The 27,726-nt window shown below is 42.6% G+C and overlaps 1 protein-coding gene across 1 annotated transcript; it reads right to left on the minus strand.

Annotated features, from left to right (window-relative positions):
- Positions 1 to 324: 324 nt before the first annotated feature.
- On the minus strand, positions 325 to 27,118 carry LOC138641444 (nuclear receptor ROR-gamma-like). The gene is made up of 10 exons (XM_069728962.1): positions 26,863 to 27,118; positions 9,835 to 9,920; positions 9,142 to 9,283; positions 7,717 to 8,157; positions 7,500 to 7,621; positions 7,295 to 7,427; positions 7,110 to 7,217; positions 6,923 to 7,033; positions 3,583 to 3,692; positions 325 to 899 (listed from the first exon to the last, which is right to left on the minus strand). Exons 1-10 carry the CDS (start codon positions 26,903 to 26,905, stop codon positions 753 to 755), a joined length of 1,443 nt encoding a protein of 480 aa, XP_069585063.1. The 5' UTR covers positions 26,906 to 27,118; the 3' UTR covers positions 325 to 752.
- Positions 27,119 to 27,726: the final 608 nt, after the last annotated feature.

Genomic DNA, 27,726 nt, shown 5'->3' on the forward strand with positions numbered 1-27,726 from the left:
CTTGGTTACAAAACGTAACCATTACTGACTACCACATTTTTTGTTCTAGATTTCTTTTACTGTTTCTTAAAGCCAGAAAGTTGTCATTTGAAATTACTTTAGTTTTGTGCCATGTTTGTGATATGCTTTTTTCTACAAAATTAAACAACTGAATGAACATCTTCCAAGGACTGTGATTACATAATTTTTGCCAGTTGTTGTACTCTATTTTAGAGCACAGTCTTCTACTCAGTTGTCCAAATCATAGATGTTGAAAGAGACATGTTGTGAAGCATAACCTGTCTTTTGATTATGATCCACCATATAGAAGATGTGGCTGCCATTAATACAGAAAATTTCTTTTATTACAAAAAGATATAATAGGACATACAAATAGCTTATTGATGATCAGCCATGTAAAGGAAGCATAGATGTGCAATAACATAAGCAAAAAAAAAAGGAAGAACATTGGTCGCCCTAACTCTTCTTTGCAAAGCTTTTGACATAGGGTTCATGGATTCCATGTCTTGAGTTAATGCTTAAAACAAGGTTGTATTATAATGCCCTCCTATTCTAGGATCTGCTCATAAACTTTTCATTACCCAACCCATTGATCCAAATAAAAGAGTTCTCTACTTCGTATGGACATATGGAGTAGAAGACATCGAGGCCCCTTCACGATTTTAAGATTGTTATTGTCCCAGGACTCAGTGTTAATTAGGGGAAAGAGGACACGGAGATAAGAGATATAAACTCATACGTCCAGGCTCTGTTCATGAATTTTCAGTCTCGGAGATGAACAGCTCTTTATACAGAGGAGGGAATCTCTCCCATGCAATGGTTGGATACATCTGTCTGAAGATGTTCAGCTTTTCCAAGTGCAGCTGGCAAATGTTAGAGAGTTTCTCCTTTTCAGGAAGCTGAATACAATAAAAAAATGATATTAGCTAAAAGACATTCGCACATGAAGAAGAAGCCACATGAGAAAAAGATTCCTGCTAGACCTCGAGGTAATACTGGGATTATATAGATCAGCAATGAAATGGAGAAGAAGAGACATGTTAGAATGATATAGAGCCGTGATCACATGAAGAAGAAGAGACTTGTGAGGATTATATAGGGCCACGTTCACTTGTGAAGATTATATAGAGCCTCGATCACATGAAGAACAGACGTGTGAGGATTATATAGGGCCTCGATCACATGAAGAAGACTTCTGAGGATTACAGTATATACAGGGTGGGCCATGTATATGGATACACCAAAATAAAATGGGAATGGTTGATGATATCAACTTCCTGTTTGTGGCACATTAGTATATGGGAGGGGGGAAACTTTTCAAGATTGTTGGTGACCATTGCGACCATTTTGAAGTTGGCCATTTTGGATCCAACTTTATTTTTTCCAATGGGAAAAAGGTCATGTGACACATCAAACTTATTGAGAATTTCACAAGAAAAGCAATGGTGTGCTTGGTTTTACGTAACTTTATCCTTTCATGAGATATTTACAAGTTTCTCTTTGTTTACAGCCATTGACATGTCGCAGAGGTTAACACGTGAGGAGTGGATAGAAATTGATGTCTGGTGAACACAGTACCCAGGTCATTGCCGCTGAATTTGCAGAATGGGCAAAACAAAAATTGGAACAGGAACCTCAGCTTACACAGGACATTATGTTCAGTGATGAGGCAAACTTTTTTGAGTGGGCCATTTATATGGATACACCTAAATAACATGGGAATGGTGTCAGTTTCCTTGCATAGGGTGTCTTGCATTGAAATCTGCTGCAATGACCCGGGTACTGTGTTCACCAGACATCAACACAATTTCTATCCGCTCATCACTTGTTAACTTCTGCGAGAAACTTGTAAATAACTCATGAAAGATAAAATTACGTTAAAACCAAGCACACAATTGTTTTTCTTGTGAAATTCTCAATAAGTTGATGTGTCACATGACCCTCTTCCCATTGGAAAAAATAAAGTTGGATCCAAAATGGCCAACTTCAAAATGGCCACCATAGTCACCACCCATCTTGAAAAGTTTCCCCCATTCCCATTTAATTTAGGTGTATCCATATACATCACCCACCCTGTAGAACCACGATCACATGGAGAAGAGGAGACATGTGAGGATTGAATTGAGCTGCAATCACATGAAGAAAAGACATGTGAGGATTACATGGAGCCACAAACACATGAAGGAGAGACGTGTGAGGATTATATAGAGCGGTTATCACATGAAGAGACTGAGGATTATATAGCACCGTGATCACATGCAAAAGAGATGTGTGAGGATCATATAGAGCCGCAATCACATGAAGAAGAGACATGTGAGGATAATATAGGGCTGCCATCACATGAAGGTGAAGGGAAGTGTTAGGATTATAAAGCGCTGCGATCACATGAAGAAGAGTTGTGTGAGGGTAATATAAAGCCTCAATAGCATGAAAAAGAGACATGTGAGGATTATATAGAGCCACGATCACATGAAGAGTCATGTGGGGTTTGTATAGAGCAACCATCACTTGAAGGTGAAGAGATGTGTGAGGATTATATGGAGCCGCGATCACATGAACAGACATGATGATTATATAGAGCTGCAATTACATAAAGACGAGATGTGAGAATTATTTAGGACTGCAGTCACATGAAGGTGAAGAGACATGTGAGGATTATATAGAGCCACGATCACATGAAGAACCTACGTGTGAGAATTATATACAGTTGCCATCACATGAAGGGACGTGTGAGGATGATATAGGTCCATGATCACATGAAGGAAACGTGAGGATTGTGAGACAGTGAGCGGCGTTGTTGTGAATGGCAGGATTGTGTCACAGAGGAGGAGGTCCTCTGCTCTGTGAGCCTGAAATGTTGCTCTGGGACTTGTAGTTTTACCAGCTTTGTTTAGCTTGTAAGGGGCTGGGCTTACAGGCCTGGCGGGGGCAGGAGAGCTGGGCGAGTCTACCTCCCATCAAGGGGTGTGTCTCAGACGATATAGTGAGACTGTGGTGTGATCACATGGTCTCTGTGTTGGAAGGTCCTGCGAGTGGAGACTTCCTGAAGAGCACATGGTGAGGCCATGTACCTGCATGGTCTGTGTTGGAAGGTCCTGCAAGTGGAGACTTCCTGAATAGCACGTGGTGAGACCATGTACCTGCAGAGCCTGTGACGGTTAACTGTGTTGGGGAAGCTATCATTCTTCTAAGGGTCTGGAACTGTCGGGTGTGATGTTGCGGAGCAAGTCATCATACGGGACAGTGATCCTAGTAAGGCGGCTTCCCTGGAAGCCAGGAATGACAAGGAGTCAGCATGTGGAATGGAGCTCCTGGAAAGTTACCTCAGACAAGGGGGTTGTAAGAAGGCAGAGAGGTGTATCTGCTATGTAAACAGACTGCTGTCTTATTATGTTTTGTGGATGTAACGGTACAGACTGTACTCTATCCGGTTTATGCTGTATTTGAATAAACCGGATGGTATGATTAAGTGAGAAACTATTCCTGTGTGCAGTAATACCATTGCCAAGCGAGTGTCCCCCAACACACTCAGGGAGCGCTATGTCACAGGATATTATGAGTGTGAACAGTGAATCGACTAACCTTCATTAAAATGAATTCGCGATGTGTCCTCCGGAGAAGATGTCTGAAAGCAAAGTGTATTTTCCTGTACAGAGTATCCACCTTGTGCTTGTCTTGTAGCCAGGGGTAGCCTAAGAAAAGTCAGATTATTATGATTGTGTATGGCCCCGACCAGAAATACACTGTGTGCAGAATTATTAGGCAAGTTGTATTTTAGAGGATTATTTTTATTATTGATCAACAACTATGTTCTCAATCAACCCAAAAGACTCATAAATATCAAAGCTTAATATTTTTGGAAGTTGGAGTGTTTTTTTTTTTTAGATTTGGCTATCTTAGGAGGATATCTGTTTGTGCAGGTAACTATTACTGTGCAGAATTATTAGGCAACTTAATAAAACCAAATATATTTCCATCTCACTTGTTTATTTTCACCAGGTAAACCAATATACAGTAACTGCACAAAATTTAGAAATAAACATTTCTGACATGCAAAAACAAAACCTCAAAAAATTAGTGACCAATATAGACATTGTTCTTTATGATGACACTCAACAGCCTTCCATCCATAGATTGTCAGTTGCTTGATCTGTTTACGATCAACATTGCGTGCAGCAGCCACCACAGCCTCCCAGACAGTGTTCCGAGAGGTGGACTGTTTTCCCTCCCTGTAGATCTCACATTTTATGAGGGACCACAGGTTCTCTATGGGGTTCAGATCAGGTGAACAAGGGGGCCATGTGATTATGTTTTCTTCTTTGAGACCTTTACTGGCCAGCCATGCTGTGGAGTAGTTGGAGGCATGTGATGGGGCATTGTCCTGCATGAAAATCATGTTTTTCTTGAACGATACCGACTTCTTCCTGTACCACTGCTTGAAGAAGTTGTCTTCCAGAAACTGGCAGTAGGTCTGGGAGTTGAGCTTCACTCCATCTTCAACCCGAAAAGGTCCCACAAGTTCATCTTTGATGATACCAGCCCATACCAGTACCCCACCTCCACCTTGCTGGCGTCTGAGTCGGAGTGGAGCTCTCTGCCCTTTACTGATCCAGCCTCTGGCCCATTCATCTGGCCCATCAAGAGTCACTCTCATTTCATCAGTCCATAAAACCTTTGAAAAGTCAGTCTTAAGATATTTCTTGGACCAGTCTTGATGTTTTATCTTATGTTTCTTGTTCAAAGCTGGTCGTTTTTCATCCTTCCTTACCTTGGCCATGTCCCTGAGTATCACACACCTTGTGCTTTTTGTTACTCCAGTAATGTTGCAGCTCTGAAATATGGCAAAACTGGTGGCAAATGGCATCTTGGCAGCGTCACGCTTGATTTTCCTCAATTCATGGGCAGTTATTTTGAGCCTTTTTTGCCCAACACGCTTCTTGCGACCCTGTTGGCTATTTGCCATGAAACGATTGATTGTTCGGTGATCACACTTCAAAAGTTCAGCAATTTCAAGACTGCTGCATCCCTCTGCAAGACATCTCACAATTTTGGACTTTTCAGAGCCTGTCAAACCTCGCTTCTGACCCATTTTGCCAAAGGAAAGGAAGTTCCTAATAATTAAGCACACCTTATCTAGGGTTTTGATGTCATTAGACAACACCCCTCCTCATTACAGAGATGCACATCACCTGATTTACTTAATTGGTAGTTGGCTCTCAAGCCTGAACAGCTTGGAGTAGGACAACATGTATAAAAAGTATCATGTGATCAAAATACAACTTGCCTAATAATTCTGCACACAGTATATGTACCGGTAAGTAAAAATGGGACCTAGAAAAAACTAAAATGAGTAAATGAAGCCATTAAGTCAATATCTAAATTCTGATCATTTTCAAAATGGACAGCTGGAGTAAGATGGGCCTGATTCTTTAAGATTGAGAACATGACAAGTTGTATAGTTTTGCAAATCAAGAAAATTAAATCTGTAATACAATTGACAATAAATGGAATATATATATAGCATGTTTGGTACTTTCATTACATTTTACAATTAGAAATAACATTTGTGATTATTAGGAATGATGTGGCATTATGAAAAGAGGCTTTTTTTTCTTTCTTATTGGATATTAAAAATCTCTATCCTACAAGACAAGTTTGCAGAAATATTTCCTACCATCTATTTGACTACTTTGCACTGCTTCAACCACAACATTTTCCCCCTTTCTGTTCTCCCCTCAGCACCACTTCTGTGCTTTTGTGGTCAGACTGTTTTTTATGTCTCATAACAACTTTTTTATTGCCTAACTCACAAACCTCTAGTTTGCATTTTATATTAAAATTATATGCAATTAATTGAAAATGGACATCAAATCTAAAAAAAATTACAGGAAAATAAGCAGCTATACACACACAATACCTGCCGACTGGCACCTTATACAAGCCATATCCGAGTGCATTTGTAATACTAAGCTACCCCTAACCTCCATGGATGATTGATGCGTGAGTGGTTGTTTATCAGTATCTTTCTGCGTCCACCTTTTACCATTGGATCCTGCAGTCCATTAATATTGATAAGTATGATACTTTTTTAATGTCTATTTAAATCCTCTTTATTCATAATGCTACTAGTCAGTCCCCTTTCCCCTCTCGTAGCAAATGTTGTTTTTTAGCAAGGTTATTAGTCAGTCTACGTTCTAACCTGGCAGCAGTAAATATCTAGTAAGTTCTCTATTCAGCCATTTTCCCTTCTGGCAGCCCTATACATAGTCTTATTAAGTTCCACTGTCAATCTCCTTCCTCTTCTGGCAGCTTTAAATATAGTTTCCATTAAAATCTACTGTCTTCTTTCCCCTTCTAACAACCAGAAATATAGTATCTATTAAGTTATAATATCAGTCTTCTTCCCTTTCTGGCAGCTCTAAATCTAAATATAGTATCCATTATGCTCCTTGGTCAGCCTCTTCCCACTATGTATTATTCCTATTAAGTTCTACTGTCAGTCTGTTTCCCCTTCTGCTAACTCTAAATATAGTTCCAAATGAGCTATACTGTAAGTCCTCTTCTCCTTCAGGAAGCTTTAAATATAGTTCCCATTAAATTCTACTGTCAGTCTCCTTCCCCTTATGGCAGCTATAAATATAGTACCCTTTAAATTCTGCTATCAATCTCCTTCTCATTCTGACAGCTCTAAATATAGTTTCCATTAAGTTCTACTGTCAGTTTCATTCCCTTTCTGACAGCTTGAAATATAGTTTCCATTGAGCTCTACTGTCAGTCTCCTTCCCTGTCTGGCAGCCATAAATATAGTACCCAGTGAGTTGTACATGCATATATAATACATCTATTACGCAGCGCAGTTTATGATCATTTTGCTATAATATGTTACAAGGTACACAGTAATATAAGTAACCAGATAACTTACTAGGATTGAGCAGGGTTATGGCGTTGAAGAAGGCCATTTCATGTTCAGAGAGGTTGAGCGCGCAGAGTGACTGGCAGAGATCAAACATAGAAGTGATGAGGTCGGTGCACCCTGAAAGAGTAAAGACTACGGTCAGCGTTTTGCCTTCTATCTGATCTGATTGTGAGGATTGTAGACATTGTCTCACCTAGAGAGTGGAAGAGTTCTAGCTGGGCATACTTTCCCTCAAAAAAGACTGTATTATTGAAGCAGTTAAAGGCCCTGCTCATTCTTATCAGCAGCAGCTCCATTGCACCTATAGATAGGACAGGGCATTCAGTTGGGTTGTGTGAGAAGCTAATGATCTTACTCCTACATGTTAACCTCTCTTACCTGCTTTCAGGAGTACAATCTGGTCATTCGGATTCAGGTCCGTGAAGCCGCTGAGTCGCTTGGCGAATTCCACAATATATTGAATGGCGTCTGTAATGTGACAGACACAACGTTCCCACATCTGGTCCATGGGCTGCCGAGAGAAACGAGAGGTGGTACATGCACACAGTCATTATTTACTCCATGCAATTAAGGATCTACTCACCTTTTGCTGGAAGTTCTGCATCTCTTCAGGTGAAAATGTTTCCCATCTCAATATCTGTAGGTTCTCCTGACGAAACTGGCAGGTTTCTTGGTGTGCAAAGATCACGTTCTGCATCAGCAATTCTGAAGTAATCAAATGAGAAGTTGATGTTATTGAAGATGGTACTTATCTAAAGTAAATCGAGACTTGCCTTTTTATCGAGAGTGGACTTACTCACCAAGCTCAGTGGCTGATATCATGCATTCCGGAGGGAAAAAACTGCTGAAATTTAGGCTGCAGTATGATTCCAGATTGTGGAATAAATTCGGTCTTCCATTCTCTAAATGAGGCTGCAGATCTCGAAGATGGTTCTTCCTACTTGTGAATTCTGTGTGTGTCTTTTCTGGTGTGTAATGTACGAGAGGTTCCCTCTGCACTTGCATCCTAGGCAGAGAACAGTTACGTGTGGCACAAGAGGAGTCCCATCTTCCGTGACCTATCCATGCAGAGGGTTGGATGGGGTGAGGCAGCTCAGGAGTTGTAGTGGATGGTTGTTCGGCGTTGGTGTCAGAAATTTGTAGGCCTCCAGCGATCTCTGTTCTTTGCTCCTTTAGAAGTTTCTGCACCTCCGCTTGTAATTTCGCCCTCTGCTTCTTAGACATGCGTCCAAACTTGACAGCTGAAACCATAAATTAAGAATGACTGCAATAGTTGTCGTGCTTACCGTAAAAAAATACAATTATTAGTCATTATTGCCAGATTTTTAGAAGCCAGTGTTTTCCTAGATGATCTAAACCTTTAATTATTATCAAAGTGGTGATTTTCCTAGTCAAGGACCACTGGTTGCAACGTAAAGCTGTCTCGATCCAGTTATAATGCCCTTGAGCGCCTCTGATGTTGCAGAGGTAATGCTGCCTCTGCCAGTGACATCGGAGTATGCACTATTCAGACCTACTGTGCGGCCACTCTGCCGGTCTGAACTATCTTTAAGAACCCAACAAGCCAGAAAGCTCCTGAAGAAAGAAGATAGACAACCACTTAAAATTTGATAGCCTTATTGAAGACTACCAGCTGATGTATGGAGTCTTACAAGCAATACCCTATATGGAATAAGTAAGATAAGTAAACTAGTTTTTCTCTAGAAAACATAGCTACTCTGTCAGTGTTTGACCCACATAAAAGTCTGGAAACCTGACCCAAGATATATAAGGCTGTGATCACAAGTAGAGGTCATACAGTTTATACCATGGTGCCGACCACCCAGACCACTGTTTTATCTATCTGCCAGTTGTCACCCACCAAGTTACTCTTGGACACATCTTGTGGTCATGCACCTTCAGCCGCATGTGGTCTTGGTTTGATGCTTCACAATATTTATGAGCCACCCACATGATATTTACAGAGGCACCAAAATGTAGCTCATAAAACACCTTTAAGTTTTTGACATTAGGGTTTCTAAAATCATTTTCATTCATCGTAATAGAGTATTTTCTGATGAACATAACAAATCACCAGGCTTTCTACAATAAAAACGTATGAATATGCCCGAGAAAGAAGCCATTTTTACTTTAAAATGTACCACCACTGTCTACATTTAGTCAGAGGATAGAGAAGAGTGTTGTGTACTTTGCCAAAGAAGAGAGAAGTCATTATGGATTCTTACCATCACGAGACATGCCCAGGGATAGACACTTTTGCAGTCGGCAGTGCTGGCATCGGTTCCTACTAGAACGGTCAATTAGACAGCTTTGTTGCTGGCTGCATGAGTAAATTGGCTTCCCTTGCTGACTCCGGCGGAAAAAACCCTGCCAAATAAAAGAAGCAATAAAGATCTGTCGGAACTCAAGGCCCCGTCACACATAGCGACGCTTAAGCGATCCCGACAACGATACGACCTGTCAGGGATCGTTGCTGCGTCGCTATGTGGTCGCTGGTGAGATGTCACACAGTGCGATCTCCCCAACGACGCAGCAGCGATGCGGCGACCTGTAGCGACCTGTACAACAATGCTATTTCATGATGATTCAATGGGACGTCCTGTCAACGAGGTCGTTGGTAAGGTGTCAAACACAGCGATGTGTGCTACCCAGCGGGACTCTAATCGGTCCTTTCAATACATTGCAATCAGATTAAACACTATTGAGCCAATTGTACAGAGCAGCAGTTTAGTAGATTTTATTTTTCATCCTTCCAGATGACACCCAATATTGTCGAAACCCGCGATAAGGTGCCTGTACACTCCGTATCAGTATTTAGGATCATTGAGATTTCTGCTTCTCTCTGTACCTTTCTATTTCTGTTTATTAGCAAACGTAATTCTGTGTACTGAGAGGATGATGTTCCCCAGATATCTTACCTTGCATCCTTCACATGTGATTACACCATAGTGGATCCCAGAAGACTTATCTCCACAAATTTTACATGGAATGACTTCAATTTGGGCTACAAAAAAACAACAAAAACCAGAAGAGATATTTACATCAGAGCTGCTAAAAAAGCAAATCAGAGAGTCTCAAAAGCTTTCATGATCTCTGCTGAATGTACAATTTTTAACCTATGGAAATTACCTTTATTTTACCTGGAGTGGAAAGTGCTAAGATTGAAAGTGTTAAATAAAAAAAAAAAAAACTATGATGAGAAATACAACAGCGAAGCATCAGCCAACCAAACCCCTTTCCACTTACTGCAAAACCTCAGACATCCGGATATGTCTTAATCATCTTGTCAAGGACTGCAGCAATATTTGCATTGACTGGTTTTCTACTAATTGATCTCTTGCCTTAATATATAATAATAATCATCATAATAAATGACGTCTACATTGCAATTATTTCTCAGGTGAAAGGGAATCTGTCAGCAGAATTTTGCTATGTTTTTGCTTCTTTGGAACTTATAGATCCCAGACGTAGGGATCTTTTAAGAGGGCAAAATAGAGAGCTCCTATAATAGAGCCAGATAGAGGGTTCTTATAAGAAGGCAAGACAGAGGGCTCCGGTAAGAGGGGGGCTCCTGTATGAGGGCCAGAGGGGGAGGGCTCCTTTAAGAGGGTCAGATAAGGAGTGTGCCTGTAAGAGGACCAAACGGGGAGGGTTCCTGTAAGAGCGCCAGTTGGAGAGCTCTTGTAAAAGGGCCAGATGAGGAGGGCTCCTGTAAGGGGCCAGACAGGGAGGGTTTTGTAAGGGGGCCAGATGGGGAGGGCTCCTGTGAGAAGGCCAGACGGGGAGGGCTCACATGAGGGGACCAGACCAGGAGGGCCCCTAAGAGGGCCAGCCTAATGTGTGCTATGAGAGGGCCAGACTGGGAGGACTTCTGTAAGACGGCCAGATGGGGAGGGTTCTTGTGAGAGGCCCAGACGGGGAGGGCTCCTGTGAGAGGGCCAGATGGGGAGGGCTCCTGTGAGAGGGCCAGATGGGGAGGGCTCCTGTGAGAAGGCCAGATGGGGGGGCTCCTGTGAGAGGTATAGACAGGGAAGTTTCCTATGAGAGAGCCAGATGGGGAGGGCTCCTGTGAGAAGGCCAGATGGGGAGGGCTCCTGTGAGAAGGCCAGATGGGGAGGGCACCTGTGAGAGGTATAGACAGGGAAGTTTCCTATGAGAGAGCCAGATGGGGGGGGGCTACTGTGAGAGGAACAGATGGGGAGTGCCCCTAAGAGGGCCTGACTAAGGTCTGCTATGAGAGGGCCAGACTGGGAGGGCTCCAGTAAGAAGGCCAAACCGGGAGGGCTCCAGGGAGGGCCCCTAAGGGGGTCAGCCTAATTTCTGCTATAAGAGGGCCAGACAGGGAGGGCTTCTGTGAGAGGGCCAGACAGATAGGGCTTCTGTGAGAGGGCCAGACAGGGAGGGCTTTCTGTGAGAGGGCCAGACAGGGAGGGCTCCTGTGAGAGGGCCAGACGGGGAGGGCTCCTGTGAAAAGGCCAGACGGGGAGGGCTCCTGTGAAAAGGCCAGATGGGGAGGGCTCCTGTGAGAGGTATAGACAGGGAAGTCTCCTATGAGAGGGTCAGACGGAGGGGCTCCTGTGAGACGACCAGACCGGGAGGACTCCTGTGAGGGCAAGACAGGGAGGGCTCCTATGAGAGTGCAAGATGGTGAGGGCTCCTATGAGAGGGTCAGACGGGGAGGGCTCCTGTGAGAGGAACAGAAGGGGAGGACCCCTAAGACAGCCAGACTAAGGTCTGCTATGAAAGGGCCAGACTGGGAGGGCTCTTGTAAGAAGGACAGACTGGGAGGGCTCCTGTGAGGGCCAGACAGGGAGGACCCCTAAGATGGCCAGACAGATGTCTGCTATGATAGGGCCAGACTGGGAGGGCTCCTATGAGAGGACCAGACAAGGAGGGCTCCTGTGAGAAGGCTAGATGGGAAGAGCCCCTAAGAGGTCCAGATGGAGGTCTGCTATGAGAGGGCCAGAAGCGGAGGGTTCCTTTGAGAGAGCTAGATGGGAAGGGTCTGTTAGAAGGCCAGATGGAGGTTCTGCTATGATAGGTCCAGATGGTGAGGGCTCTTGTAAGAGGCCCAGATGGGGAGGGCTCCTTTGAGAGATTGTGGAGACATAGCATTGTATCTTAATTAACCAGACTGTAAAATGTGTAGGCCCAGAATTATACACTGTTGTCTGAAGTATTGACTCTTCTTGTAAGACAAATATTTACCTGTAATATTACCTCCTACAGTTTATTTTGTTATTTTTGCAAAACAGTAGTGCATGGCCACTGAACAATTATGTTTGCTGATATGTTGATTACATACAATGTCCATGCTATACAGGTTGTTGCCATTACCAAACAGATCAGGAAAATCTATGCAAATAGATTACATAATCAAACAATGCGACTTGGTCGTCACAATTCTTCCCCTTATCTGTGATGCTGGACTGAAGGACACTTGTTAAATATAAAAAGAGGTGATATGCCTCTGAGAGATTGAGAGACAGAGAGAGACAGCTAGAGATTCTGTCAAGATATCCATAGATCCAAAGGACCAGAGACATGACAGCAGCCAATACAACATGGCTCCATCAAGAGGGACATGGAGCTATGATTCTACAGGAAACAACCTAGGGGACCTCGGCCCCGGTGGGGAGAATACAGATCGGCTCCATTGACCATTGCTGAACCGTGGATACATTTAGAGAAGCCAGGTTGTGACCCTCGAGTCAACTGGCCTTGTACCTTAAAGGACTGTCATCTTCCTAAGCTTGTCGTTACCTCTATGTGTGTGTGCCACAGGTGGGGTAGTCGACCCTGGAAGATAAAGCTAGGTCGTGACCTTCTGGTAAACTGGCCTTGTATCTGAATGGACTGTCATCTTCCTACGCTTGTCATTACCTCCTCTGTGTGCATGCCCCGACCTCTGAAGTAACAGCTGCCATTATCCCGGCGAGTCAGCGGAAGGGTGGGACTCTGTAGTGTGCACCATCTTTGGGTTTTGTGCTGGGACTGTTCTATGTGTTATCTGCCTGTTTTGTGGTTCAATAAAGCATTGCCACACTGTTTTACCCTCACCCTGTGTTGTCTGAGTAGAGTTAGGCCCACGTTAAAAGGAGAGCAGGCGCTCAACGGGACAATTCCTGGTCCATGCCGTTTTAGCTAGCAGGCCTGGGGTGCCCACCGACCCCCCATGTCTCCACAGAGGTCAAGATAGTTGGCTCCAATAATAGAGACATGACGTGCTTCTATACCAGCGCTAGACACACAGCAGATTGAGCATTAATGAGACATATGGATGAATGCATTGCGTAATGAATGAGTTGTTCACTTCTTTCTCTTTCCAGCACTATATATATATGACACTATACCATAGTGCATGTCTCATCTGCTATTTTTAGAGGCTTCGGTTGTGGTGCTCATACAACCTCACCTCGCGATCGTTCCCGGCTCTGTCCTGTGGTCTGATTGTAGTGTGAGCCTGTACGTTGGCCCCAGGTGCCACTGAGCCGTAGAAACTCTAGTGGGACGTTGGACAACAGAGCAGTTTATTTCCAGCACTTGGCAGCTGGATATGTTCTCTATATTTGAATCTGCAGCCATTTGTCTTCTGATTCAGCAGATTTTCTCACCTTCCCTGATATTAATAACCTGCCGTTCACATATTGCAGCATTTGGAGCTTCTGTCAAACACTGCAACGCAAGTTTCCCAGCGTTCATCACAATTCTGGAATAATGGAAGGAAATATGACTGCAGGATCTCAGGGGGACACATTGGTTAGAAGACTTTTGGCTTCTCTTTTTATTGGATCAATTCATTAAAATAGTTACTCAGGTGTAAAATAGCCTTTAACATGAACAGCTTAAAGGGAATCTATCAGCAGGTTTTTTCTACCTAGCATAATAATAGTAATAATAATCTTTATTTATATAGCGCCAACATATTCCGCAACGCTTAATGTAGAGACCAAGACCCTGATGCCTGTGATGCGTCTCTTACTAGGCTACTGATTAGAGTTTTAAAAACACTGTTTTATCTGCTACAGATTTACCATTTATTTGCACGTAGAGCTCTATATTACCCCACCCACACCACTGATTGGCTGTTTTCTGTGTACACTGTGCATAGACAGAAAGCAGCCAATCAGTGGTGGGGGATGTTGTTCTACACAGCTCAGCACGCCAATAACTAATAAACCTGCAGCACATAAAACTGTAATTTTTTATTAAAACTTTAGCTAGTAGCCTAATAAGTGACACATCACTGGATTCAGAGTCTCTGCCTCTACATCATGCTGGGTATTAAAAACCTGCTGAAAAATTCCCTTTAAACAAACCATGGCAGAATGACTTAGTGCCTATATGGGACATGTTCTGTGCGTTTCTTATGCTTCGCTCATTACGCTCAGGCTCAGAGCAGTATTTCCAATTAGTACATAGAGCTGAGGTCCTTGGACAGGATATTTCACAACTCAACCACCCCCGATAACAGTTGTGTAAGTCTAGGTTTTTCCTGTGGGTGTTGAAGCACCAAAGTGACAGAGAATAGATTTCGTTCTGAGTCAGTACCTGCAGTCGGTTATTACTCAGGAGCGGTTCACACTCTGAAATGACGGTAACTCTCCCTTTTATCTGCTCAATCCTGACGGGAACACCAAGCCCACAAAAAGGTCATACTGGCCCCTGGCTGCCACTGCCAGGCAGTCATACCTCCAAGTAGCTGTCTTTTGCCTCCACCACCAATGACATGTACGGTTTCCGTCACGCCGCGCAGACCATTTCAGGCGCTTGTAAGACAATTGCTAAACTAGCGGAAGGCAGCGTGTTGGCAACGTTTTATTGTAAGATGTCACCTATACAGTCATATAGGGGACCAAGCCTCGAGAAAAATCATCCCTGTAGTGTAGCCCATAGTTGCATATTATTTTGGTTGCAATGGTGTTGCCAAAGGCTCAGTCCAGCATTGGGGGCAATTTAGATTTTTATGTAAAAAGAAAAATTGAGTTGACGTTTTTCATGAATATGGAGCATTTTACTAAACAAATGTTTCATTTTTTCATACTTTTTTGCTTCATTTTTTATTCTGCTTCACTTCGCAGTATGTTAAAAAAAAAATACTATTTCTTCATGTAATAGAAGAAAGGCCATAGAAGGAGTATAAAGAAAATCTCCCGAAAGTGTGTCAGCGCTGCACACAACCACATCAGCCATCTCATGTGGAAGTCTCCCACAGCAGGTGCTAAAATGTAACTGCATCGATCTCGCGGTCTGATAAATCCCCACATTATTCATCAAAGGGACAGGTGACATGATGCGAGGAAGCTCCAGAACCGGCATGGCTGCAGCTCGAAGAGCTGACAATCTAATAAGGCACTGCCTCTGCAGATACGGGGCTTTCCCTAATCAGATATCGAAAGACAAGTCTTCACATTATATAGAAAAAACAATTCAAGAATTTTCACTCCAGGGCACAAAGTCCCGTCCCATAACCTAAATACAACAAGGCCGTTAATTTGAGTATATCTATCTCTGAAGAACAGGACGGTACACCAGATCAGGGATAATAGAACCGTAAACCAGATAACGGTAATATACACAACATAGGGGCTAACAGGACTGTTCCTCAGATAACGGGACCATACACCAGATCAGTTATAACAGAACCCTACACCAGCTAACAGTACCACACATCAGATCGGGGATAACAGAACCATATGCCAGATAACAATACCACACATCAGATCGGGGATGACAGAACCATACACCAGATAACAGTACCACACATCAGATCGGGGATGACAGAACCATACACCAGATAACAGTACCACACATCAGATCGGGGATGACAGAACCATACGCCAGATATCAGTACCACACATCAGATCGGGGATGACAGAACCATATGCCAGATAACAGTACCACACATCAGATCGGGGATGACAGAACCATACACCAGATAACAGTACCACACATCAGATCGGGGATGACAGAACCATACACCAGATAACAGTACCACACATCAGATCGGGGATGACAGAACCATACGCCAGATATCAGTACCACACATCAGATCGGGGATGACAGAACCATATGCCAGATAACAGTACCACACATCAGATCGGGGATGACAGAACCATACACCAGATAACAGTACCACACATCAGATCGGGGATGACAGAACCATACACCAGATAACAGTACCACACATCAGATCGGGGATGACAGAACCGTACACCAGAAAAAAGTACAATACATCAGATCGGGGATGACAGAACCATACACCAGATAACAGTACCACAAACCTGATAGGGCATAACAGAACCCTACACCAGCTAACAGTACCACACATCAGATCGGGGATGACAGAACCATACACCAGATAACAGTACCACAAACCTGATAGGGCATAACAGAACCATACACCAGATAACAGTACCACCCGCCAGATAACATTATCATACATCAGATTGGGGATAACAGTACCGTGCATCAAATATCAGTAGCATACAGCAGATTTTGGGATTACAGAACTGTTTACCAGTTCGGGGATAAAAGAATCGCACACCAGGTAACAGAACTGCACACCAGATAGGTAATAACAGGATGATACATACGATTGGTGACTGTCCCTGAGATAACAGGACCGTACACCAGATGGGGATAACTGAATCATACATCAGATAACAGTACCATATACCAGATCGAGGAAAACAGAACTGTACACCGGATAGCAGAACTGTACACCAGTTTTGAGATAACAGTGCCATACACCAGGTAACAGTACCATACACCAGAAAAGGAATAACGGGACCGTACACCAAATGGGTATAACAGGACTATTCCTCAGATAACAGGACCACACATCATATCAGGAATAACAGAACCGTACACCAGATAACTTTTCGATACACCAGATCTGGGATAACAGAATGGTACATCAGGTAACAATATTGCTCACCAGATAGGGAATAACAGGACTGTGCATCAGATGGGGGATAGCAGGACTGTTCCTCAGATAACAGTACCATATACCAGATCAGGGATAAGAGAAATGTACACCAGTTCAAGGATAACAGAACTTACACAGGAAAACAGTACCACAAACCTGATAGGGCATAACAGAACCATACGCCATATAACAGTACCACACATCAGATCGGGGTTAACAGATCCACACACCAGATAACAGAACTGTGCACCAGTTTGGAGATAACAGTACCGTATGCCAGGTAACAGTACCGTTCACCAGAAGGGGCTAGCAGGACTGTTCCTCAGATAATAGGACCGTACACCAGATAGGGGATAACAGAACCGCACACCAGATAACAGTACCATAGACTAGATCAGAGATAACAGATCTGTACACCAGTTCTGGGATAACAGAATTGTGCACCAGGTAACAGTACTGCACACCAGATAGGGAATAACAGGACTGTATACCAGATGGGGTATAACGGGACTGTTCTTCAGATAACAGGACCATACACCAGATAGGGGATAACGGAACCATACATTAGATAACAGTACCATATAACAGATCAAGAATAATAGAACAGTACATCAGATAACAGAACCATACACCAGTTTGGCGATAACAGTACCGTACACCAGATAACAGTACCGTACACCAGGTAGGGTATAACTGGACTGTACACCAGATGGAGATAATAGGACTGTTCCTTGGATAACAGAACCATAGACCAGATGGGGATAACAGAACTGTACACCAGATAACAAAACTGTACACCAGATAACAGTATCGTACACCAGATAGGAAATAACAGGACTCTACACCTGGTGGGGATAACAAAACCATACACAAGATAATGGTGCTATACACCAGATAGGAGAATAACAGAACTGTACACCAGATCAGGGATAACAGAACCATTCACTAGATAACAGTACCACACACCACATAGGGGATAACAGAACCATACACCAAATAACAGTACCATACAGCAGATTTCAAGATTACAGAACTGTACACCAGTTCGGGATAACAATTGTACACCAGGTAACAGTATCGCACACCACATAGTGAATAACAGGACTGTACACTAGATGGGGGATAACAGAACTGTTCCTCAGATGACAGGACCGTACACCAGATGTAGGATAACTGAACCATATATCAGATAATGAAAAAAAAAGTGTATGACCCGGCGATGAAGAATCCGCTGCACCTTCAGAGATCTTATATGTATAAAACTTCCATTTTATTGAAGAATAGTTGAAAGTTACAAAAGAGCACAATTACATGCAGTCAGATCAGCCAGTGGACATCTAGAACCAACATGTTTCGGCCTGTTACAAGGCCTTAATCATCATGTTACAGGCTGAAAGATGTTGGTTCTAGATATCCACTGGCTGATCTGACTGCATGTAATTGTGCTGTTTTATATCTTTCAACTATTCTTCGATAAAATGGAAGTTTTATACATATAAGACCTCTGAAGGTGCAGCGGATTCTTCATCGCCGGGTCATATACATTTTTGGGGATTTCGTTGCTCTGGCTGCTGAGCCGCGACCCTGGCTGATGGGCGGACTACTGGATTGAGTCGAGGACGGTGAGCTGACAAAATTTTTTTTTACCTTCATACATCAGATAATGGTACCATATAACAGATCGGGGATAACAGAACCACACACCAGATAACAGAACCGTACACCAGCTCTGGTATAACAGTATCGTACACCAGGTAACGGTACCATACACAAGAACGGCACACCAGATAACAGTAGACAACACCAGATATTGGATAACAGGACCATACATCAGATAAGGTATAAAAGTACCATATGCAAGATATGGACTGTTCCTCAGATAACAGTACCATACACCCAATAGGAAATAACAGGACTGTACACCAAAGGGGGAATAAAAGGACCACACGCCAGAAAAGGGATAAAAAACTGTACACCAGATAACAGGACCGTACACTAGATAGGGGACAACAGATCCATACAGCAGATAGGGGTGTAGTATGACCATACACCAGATAACAGTACAATACACCAGATAGGGGATAACAGAACCATATACTAGATAACTCAATTGTACACTACATGGGGGATAACAGTACTGTACTACAGATAAAAGTAGCATACACTAGATGGAGATAATAATACTATACACCAAATAGGGGATAAAAGAACCGTAGATCAGATAACAGTACCATACACCAGATCGGGGATAACAGAATCATACACCAACTGATAGTACCATACATCAGATATGGGATAAAAGAACCATACACCAGATAAGGCTGGAGTCACAGTAGCAATTATAGATGCACAAAGACACATAGATTAGATTGATATATAGATGTCAGTGACAGAGATATATCTATCTATCTATCTATATATCTGTCTATCTATCTGTCTATCTATCTATCTATCTATCTATCTATCTAATCGTCTAAGGGGTACTTCCATCTGGCCACGACCAATCAGCGACAGGCTTAGTCCGGCCACGAATTGGCCCCTCCCTACTCTCTTCCAGTCAGTGCCTCCTCCCTACTCTCCTCCAGTCAGTGCCAGTGTGTCGCCCCATCCCGGACAAACTTTTTACTATTGATGCTGCCTATGCAGCATCAATAGTAAAAAGATATAATGTTAAAAATAATAAAAAATTGTGCTATTCTCACCTTCCGACGCCCACCGATGCACGCGATGCTGCTGCCAGCTTCCGTTCCCAGTGATGCATTGCGAAATTACCCAGATGATTTAGCGGTCTCGCGAGACCGCTAAGTCAGAGGTGTCAAACTGCATTCCTCGAGGGCTGCAAACAGGTCATGTTTTCAGGATTTCCTTGTGTTGCACAGGTGATAATTTAATCACCTGCACAGAATGATTCCATCACCTGTGCAATGCTAAGGAAATCCTGAAAACATGACCTGTTTGCAGCCCTCGAGGAATGCAGTTTGACACCTCTGCGCTAAGTCATCTGGGTAATTTCGCAATTCATCACTGGGAATGGAAGCGGTGGCAGCATCGCGCGCATCGGGACAGGTTCGTTGGACGCCAGAGGGTGAGTATATAACTATTTTTATTTTTAACAGGGATATGGGGCCCACACTGCTATATACTACGTGGGTTGTGTTATATACTGCGTGGGTTGTGTTATATACTGCATGGGCTGTATTATATACTACGTTGTCTGTGTTATATACTACGTGGGCTGTGCTATATATTACGTGGGCTGTGTTATATACTGCCTGGCTGCTATATACTACGTAGGCAGTGTTATATACTGCATGGGCTGTGCTATATATTTACGTGGGCTGTGTTATATACTGCGTGGGCTGTGTTATATACTACGTGGCTGTGCTATATACTATGTAGCTGTCTGTGTTATGTGAGCTGTGCTATATACTATGTGGCTGCTATATACTATGTGGCTGCTATATACTACGTGGCTGTCCTATATACTACGTGGCTGTGCTATATACTACGACGTGGCTGTGCTATATACTATGTGGCTGTCTGTGTTATATACTACGTGGCTGTGTTATATACTATGCGGCAGTGCTATATACTACGTGGCTGGCTGTGCTATATACTACGTGGCTGTCTGTGTTATATACTATGTGGCTGTGTTATATACTACGCGACAGTGCTATATACTACGTGGCTGGCTGTGCTATATACTACGTGGCTGTCTGTGTTATATACTATGTGGCTGTGTTATATACTACGTGGCTGTGCTATATACTACGACGTGGCTGTGCTATATACTATGTGGCTGTCTGTGTTATATACTACGTGGCTGTGTTATATACTATGCGGCAGTGCTATATACTATGTGGCTGGCTGTGCTATATACTACATGGCTGTCTGTGTTATATACTATGTGGCTGTGTTATATACTACGTGGCTGTGCTATATACTACGTGGCTGTGACGTACATGCATACATACATATTCTAGAATACCCGATGCATTAGAATCGAGCCACCATCTAGTACTATATAATCGTCTAATTCTGTCTGTTTGTCTGTAACGGAAATCCTGCGTCGCTGATTGGTCGCCACATAGTTCGCTCACGTTTACTGAACAAGTTCTGTCAGTCACAGTGCCACGCAGTTTAGTCACGTTTAGTGAACAAGTTCTGTCAGTCGCAGTGCCACGTAGTTCAGTCACGTTTACTGAACAAGTTCTGTCAGTCACAGTGCGACATAGTTCACTCATGTTTACTGAATAAGTTTTGTCAGAAGACACAAAAGAGCACAGTGAGGTCAAAAATACTCTGTTGTAAAAAAAAATCACAGTAATAAGCAAGTGCCTGTCAAAAGATGGAAAAAACAGGGTATTTAGTTGATACTTTTTTTGCAAAAAAAATGTATACTAAGCTGCTCCACCAATCGTCAAGGTATACCCATATAGAGCAGTGTGAACATGTTCCTACAGACTTGTTCAATGTGCAAGTAGCCCATGTGTTTCTGGTTGAATAAGTTCTGTCAGTCACAGTGCCACGTAGTTCAGTCACGTTTACTGAGCACGCTCTGTCAGTCAATGTGGTGTACAAAAATATTTTGGGTTGATATTGTTAACAAATATACTATAGTGTCGATGTATTTCTTTCGTCCGATGATTTATTTAAACACAGTTAGATATTCATGTAATGGTTTATATATTTTGATGATCTGTTTAATAATTTCGTTCAGTTGTATTAAGTTCTATGAGCAAAAAAATTTTATGATAATGTATATATTTTACCCGGAAAATCCTGTATATTCATTGCATTATTCTTAAATCTTCATAAATAAACTACGTACATATTCTAGAATACCCGATGCGTTAGATTCGGGCCACCATCTACATCTATATTACATAGATAGGTAGAAGAAAAGACGTCAATTCAGCAGCCGCAGAGTGTAAAATCAAAGCAGGAGCCGACAGGATAGAATTGGTGGATTACATACAGTAATATACACATAAAATAGATAGAAATACAGGTGTCAGGATACACACTGCTCAGTGTCTCTGCATGATGACAGGCTGTATGGTCGCATCATGCAACCATGCAGCCCACCATTTAGATGCAGCAGAGCTAGACCCGTCGTGGGACCAACGGATTATCATCTTCTCTGCGGAAAGGTGAGGAATATTGTTTTTTTGCGCTTTTTTTAAACCCTTTGCAGGAGACTATGGTGTCGGGGGAATGGGCGAGGTCGTAAGTATGGTTTAATTAAGATTTATTAAAGGAGTCTGTGTCATTCTTTCAATTAAAGGACTTTATTCTGGGTGTATGTGTTTTTATACAATATGACTATGGGGTTAGTAATGGGGGCGTCTTATTGACACCTATCCATAACTAACCTCGGGGCTTGATGTCACTTAACAATACAAAGGTGACATCAATTCCCCCAGCTATCACCCCACTTGCCATTGGGCAAGTGGGAAGAGCGAGGTTAAGTGCCAGAATTGGCACATCTTAGAAATGAACTTTTTCTGGGGCAACTGAAGCTGATGTTTTTAGCCTGGGGCAGTACCCATGGCCCCTTCCTAGGCTATTAATATTAAAGGGAACCTGTCACCCCGTTTTTTCAGATTGAGATAAAAATACTGTTAAATAGGGCCTGCGCTGTGCGTTACAATAGTGTATGTAGTGTACCCTGATTCCCCACCTATGCTGCGAAATACATTACCAAAGTCGCCGTATTCGCCTGTCAATCAGGCTGGTCAGGTCAGGTGGGTGTGGTGACATCGCTGTTTCTTCCCCAGCTTTCCGTTGGTGGCGTAGTGGTGTGCGCATGTCCAAGTGCCGAATCCACTGTGCGCAGGTGAAGAAAAAGCGCACGATCTGCGCTATTACCCTTGTCATCGGTGGGGCGGCCATCTTCCTGAGGCCGCGCGTGCGCAGATGGAGTGCTCTGCTGCACGGGGCTTCAGGAAAATGGCCACGGGATGCCGCGCGTGCGCAGATGGAGATCACGGCGGCATTTTCCTGAAGCCGAGATGCAAACTCAGCTTTGGGAAAATGGCCGCCGCGATCTCCATCTGCGCACGCGCGGCATCCCGCGGCCATTTTCCTGAAGCCCCGTGCAGCAGAGCACTCCATCTGCACACGCGCGGCCTCAGGAAGATGGCCGCCCCCACCGATGACAAGGGTAATAGCGCAGATCGCGCGCTTTTTCTTCACCTGCGCGCAGTGGATTCGGCACTTGGACATGCGCACACCACTACGCCACCAACGGAAAGCTGGGGAAGAAACAGCGATGTCACCACGCCCACCTGACCTGACAAGCCTGATTGACAGGCGAAAACGGCGACTTTGGTAATGTATTTCGCAGCATAGGTGGGGAATCAGGGTACACTACATACACTATTGTAACGCACAGCACAGGCCCTATTTAACAGTATTTTTATCTCAATCTGAAAAAACGGGGTGACAGGTTCCCTTTAACCCTCAGCTGTCTGCTTAGCCTTTGCTGGTTACTAATTATAGGGGGACCCTACATCATCTTTTGGGGGTCCCCCATTTTAATAGCCAGTAAAGGCTAAGTATACAGTTGTGATCTGATATTAGTAGACTGGGAAGTTCCATGGGTATTACCCTCTTCCCAGACTATAAACATCTGCCCCCAGCCATCGCCTTTCCTTCTGCTGGTTAAGAAAATTATGCGGGAGCCCGCGACACTTTTTTCAGCAAAATAATCTTTTACTAATTAAATACATGTACAGTAAGCTGCCCACACACTATGCTAATTGTATATGTCACTGACATCTATACTGTATATCCACCTATTCTATGTGTATATACTGTATGTAATCCATCTATTCTATCCTGTCAGTTCCTGCTGTGATTTTACAGTACATGACTGCTGAATTGCCAGCTTTTCTTCTATCTATGTAATATATATACGGATTTATATGTGAGTGTCACTGACATCTATATATCTAGCTATTCTATGTTTATATATCTATTCCATTCTAACCTGTCAAGCTTTGATTTTACTGTACGTGGCAGATGAATTGGCGGCTTTTCATACGCGATCGGTGTGTAAAAATTGGACAGCAGTCGCTGTTCGATTTTTTTCTCACACTCATTGGCTTCTATTGTGGGATGCTATCCAATTTCCAATTATAATAGCAGTATGCTGCGACTTTTTTCCAGTCCGATCGTGATCAGACCCGAGCTGGGAAAAAAAACGCTGATGAACACACAATGATAGAATAACATTGGTCCGAATGCAATCCGATTTTTTAGTGGATTGCTTTCGTCCGATTTCATTGCAAGTGTAAATGAGCCCTAACAGTAGTATACACCATATTGGGGATAACAAAACCGTACAACAGATGATAGTACAATACACCCGATATTGGTTAACAGGACCATACACCAGATAACATTACTGTACAGCAGAAATGGAATAACAGTACCATACACAAGATAGGGAATAACAGGACTGAACACCAGATGAGGAATACAAGGACCACACGCCAGAAAGGGGATAGCAGAACTGTACACCAGATAACAGGACCATACATCCGATAGGGGATAAAAGAACCGTACATCAGATGGGGTGTAACAGGACCATACACCAGATAACAGTAGTATACCATATTGGGGATAACAGAACCGTACACCAGATAATAGTACCAGCCACCAGATATTGGATAATAGGACCATACACCAGATAACAGTACCATACACCAGAACTATTCTTCTAGCATTCTGTTACATACCCCAGATTACAAGTAACAGTAACCTATATCAAAAAGTAACTGTACCATACCAGATAGCGGGAAACAGTGCCATATAATAGAGCAGGTAACAGTAACATACACCAGATGGAAGGTAAAAGTACTGTACACTAGATAACAGTACTGTACACCAGGTAGCGGGTAGCAGAACCCTATGCAAGATAGCAGGTAGCAGTGCCGTATACCATATAGCAGCTGACGGACTATGCAACAGATAGCATATATTAGTGCAATTCACCAGATAGCAGGTAACAATACTGTACGCCATATAGTGGGTAACAGTGCCCTATGTGAGATGGTGTGTAATGTTACCACACACCAGGTAGCACTTAACGTTGCCATATAGCAAGTGGCATTATTATATACCAGATACTATGCAGCCATAAACAATACAGAAGATAACTGTACCGTCAACAGATAGAGGGATAAGAGATATGTGATAAATAGAAGGTGTATGATAGACATCAACAGACAAAAACTAAAAAACTCTTATTATTGTTTTTTATTGTTTCTACATTATAAACCGTGAGGCCAAACGGAAACAATTTAATATTCTTCTAAATATCCAACATATATTCTATTCTAAGTACCGTATATATTATAAATATATAACATGCACATAAAAAACACGCCCAGAAGATACATATAAAATATACATCCCGTAGACTAACATAGTCACAAATATTACATACATCTACATAATATATATATAAAACATGTATAAATTTATAATAAAGCACTGATGAATTGAGGACAATGTTCTGCGATATATACATATGTATCTCTTAGATCATGGTTAAATATAAATTTATTTAACCTAAATTCCCAAAAAGTTGGGCAGCTGTGTAAAATACGCAGAAAACAAGAATGAAATTATCTGGAAATCTCTTATGTCATATTTTAGTCATAACAGATCATAGGACACAAATCAGACGTTGAACATTGGACATTTTGAAATTGATGGCAGCCACACATTACCAAAGAATTGGGTCAGGGTTAATAAGAGGCTGGAAAAGAGAGTGGTACTAATGAAAAACAGCCGGAGGGTCAATTTTTAACTAAGTTGCATGACTGCATAAAAAGAGCATGTGAGAGAGGCAGAGACTCCCAGAAGCAAAGATGGTCAGAGGTGACCAATCTGTGAAACACTGCGCCTAAAAATTGTGCGAAAAATTATCTTTAAAGTAAAAATGCAAAGACTGTGAATATCTCACCATCTATAATATCATCAGAGAATCTGGCGTACAAGGCCCGGGGTCAGTATTGGATGCTCGTGATCTCCGGACTCTTCATTAAATATAGACATTCTTGTTTGAACTACATTTTTATCTCCTTCTGGGAATATCTGCTGTGTTACGGCAGAAGACACAGAAGCAAAAGATTCCTAATATACAACATAATACACTTATACTTCTGTTTTACAACTTTCTACATAAAAAAAAAATATTTTCAAGCTGGATTTTTAAAGAAGATGGAAACTTCCCCCAAATAGAGTCCCAGACAATGAACTGTGTATACACCGGGCAGACCAGGAATCTGGATGGAGGTCTCACTTAAAAATCAACACAAATCTCTGAGTCATGTAGACTTAGAAATTACATCGACCTCCATCTCGGGTCGTCTGGTATAGATGGCTCATATAGGTTTCTTGTCTTTGGCCCTCCTTATACCCCCTGTCTTGCCATTCACTTCTACTACAGAAGTTTTTTTCTGGGATTTAGAAAACTTCAGTTCTGTGAACGAAGAGTCTAGGAAATATATCATGTCCATCTGACTGAGCATCCTAGATTATTGTGTGGATGGGGAAAGGTTTCTATCACCCTAGACATAAAAATCGTGTAAACAATGAAACATATATTAACTTTATCAATGCAGCTTAAATATTATGCGCCGATTTGGTTCTCTTTGGCCACGGTCCAGACCCTCTCAGATCAGCCATTGTCTAGTAGTGGCGAGATGCTTTATACAGTCATGTGATTGCATGTAGACATCTGTATGAGAAGTATATGGAGGTACATTTAAATATCTTTATCATTCTAAAATAACAGATTTTGCCCCCAACTAAGATAGAAGGGACCTTCGCACCATTTTCTCTGCACCCGTGGTTCTGATTTTGTTATTTCAGAGTTATTCCACGTTCCCCATTTATTTAGTGTAGAAGAAATTGATTAAAAAAAATAAATGAAACTTGTACAGATTCAGAAAGGAAAGAGACGGAGGGGGAGTGATGTTCTCTCTGATCTGGGTCATACCTCTTATGTTTGACATCGTCCTCTTCTCTTCTGCCCACAACATTCAGTCTTCAGTGTGGTCCTCAGATCACAGGTGATATTCTTAGCTTTCAGCAGCCAGTAATGCTGAGGGGGCTGGGCAGCCCCAAAAAACAGCAGCCAATGACTGATAACAATCAAAACCTCTGCTATTTAAGGTTTCATACCTGGGAGAGGCACATGGGCCCCCTACAGGTGACACAAGGTAGGGGAGGCACCACACATGCTGTTTGGCAATGTCTAATGCTCTATGGTTGACACGCTTATGAAGGATCTTCTAACCTCCAAAGTATGACGATATAAACCAGTTCCCCAATGAGATGCACCTGCAAGGCCATGGCTAGAAGCATCTGTAATATACACTTGGAGACAAGAAAATTCCTCTAACCAGGCACCTGATGTTTTAAAAAAATTGTTAATTCAAAAGCAGAAGAGAAAACCAATGAGCAAACTCATCTGATCCACTGGTTCAGGTCTGAGGTGTCTTGAGCTTAAGGGATCAAACCTGTGCTTTTTGAACTGGGGAAAGGTTTCAGGAGTGACCCCCATTATACGTAACTCCGAAAGGGACAGTTTTGTTAGGCTGATAAGTTGTGGTTGAACATAATTGTGTTTGGAGAGAAAAATGGATTGGTGAGTGGACAATGAGCTGGCCCATGTAGTCAGCCATTTGTAAAGTTGTGCTGTGCAGGAGGACTTCTATATGGAAAGTTTTTGGCTGTGTGTTATGACCTCCATGGTCATTGTGATAAATGTGTGTATTGAATGGCTACCAAGCTGTTGGAGTGTGTGATGGAGAGACCTTACCCTTTAATGGTAGGTCTGAATATTGCAGTTGACGCTTGC

The sequence above is a fragment of the Ranitomeya imitator genome, chromosome 1, assembly GCF_032444005.1.
Source record: "Ranitomeya imitator isolate aRanImi1 chromosome 1, aRanImi1.pri, whole genome shotgun sequence".
Lineage (NCBI taxonomy): Eukaryota > Metazoa > Chordata > Amphibia > Anura > Dendrobatidae > Ranitomeya > Ranitomeya imitator.

What these genes read in the sequence shown, in the direction of transcription:
- LOC138641444 (XM_069728962.1), bottom strand. Translation starts at nt 26,905, where the DNA reads ATGTTGTGGGCAGAAGAGAAGAGGACGATGTCAAACATAAGAG. An exon ending in GATATCAGCCACTGAGCTTG is followed by an intron (nt 7,622 to 7,716) that starts GTGAGTAAGTCC and finishes TGATTACTTCAG; the next exon opens with AATTGCTGATGCAGAACGTG. An exon ending in AGAACTCTTCCACTCTCTAG is followed by an intron (nt 7,034 to 7,109) that starts GTGAGACAATGT and finishes TTACTCTTTCAG; the next exon opens with GGTGCACCGACCTCATCACT.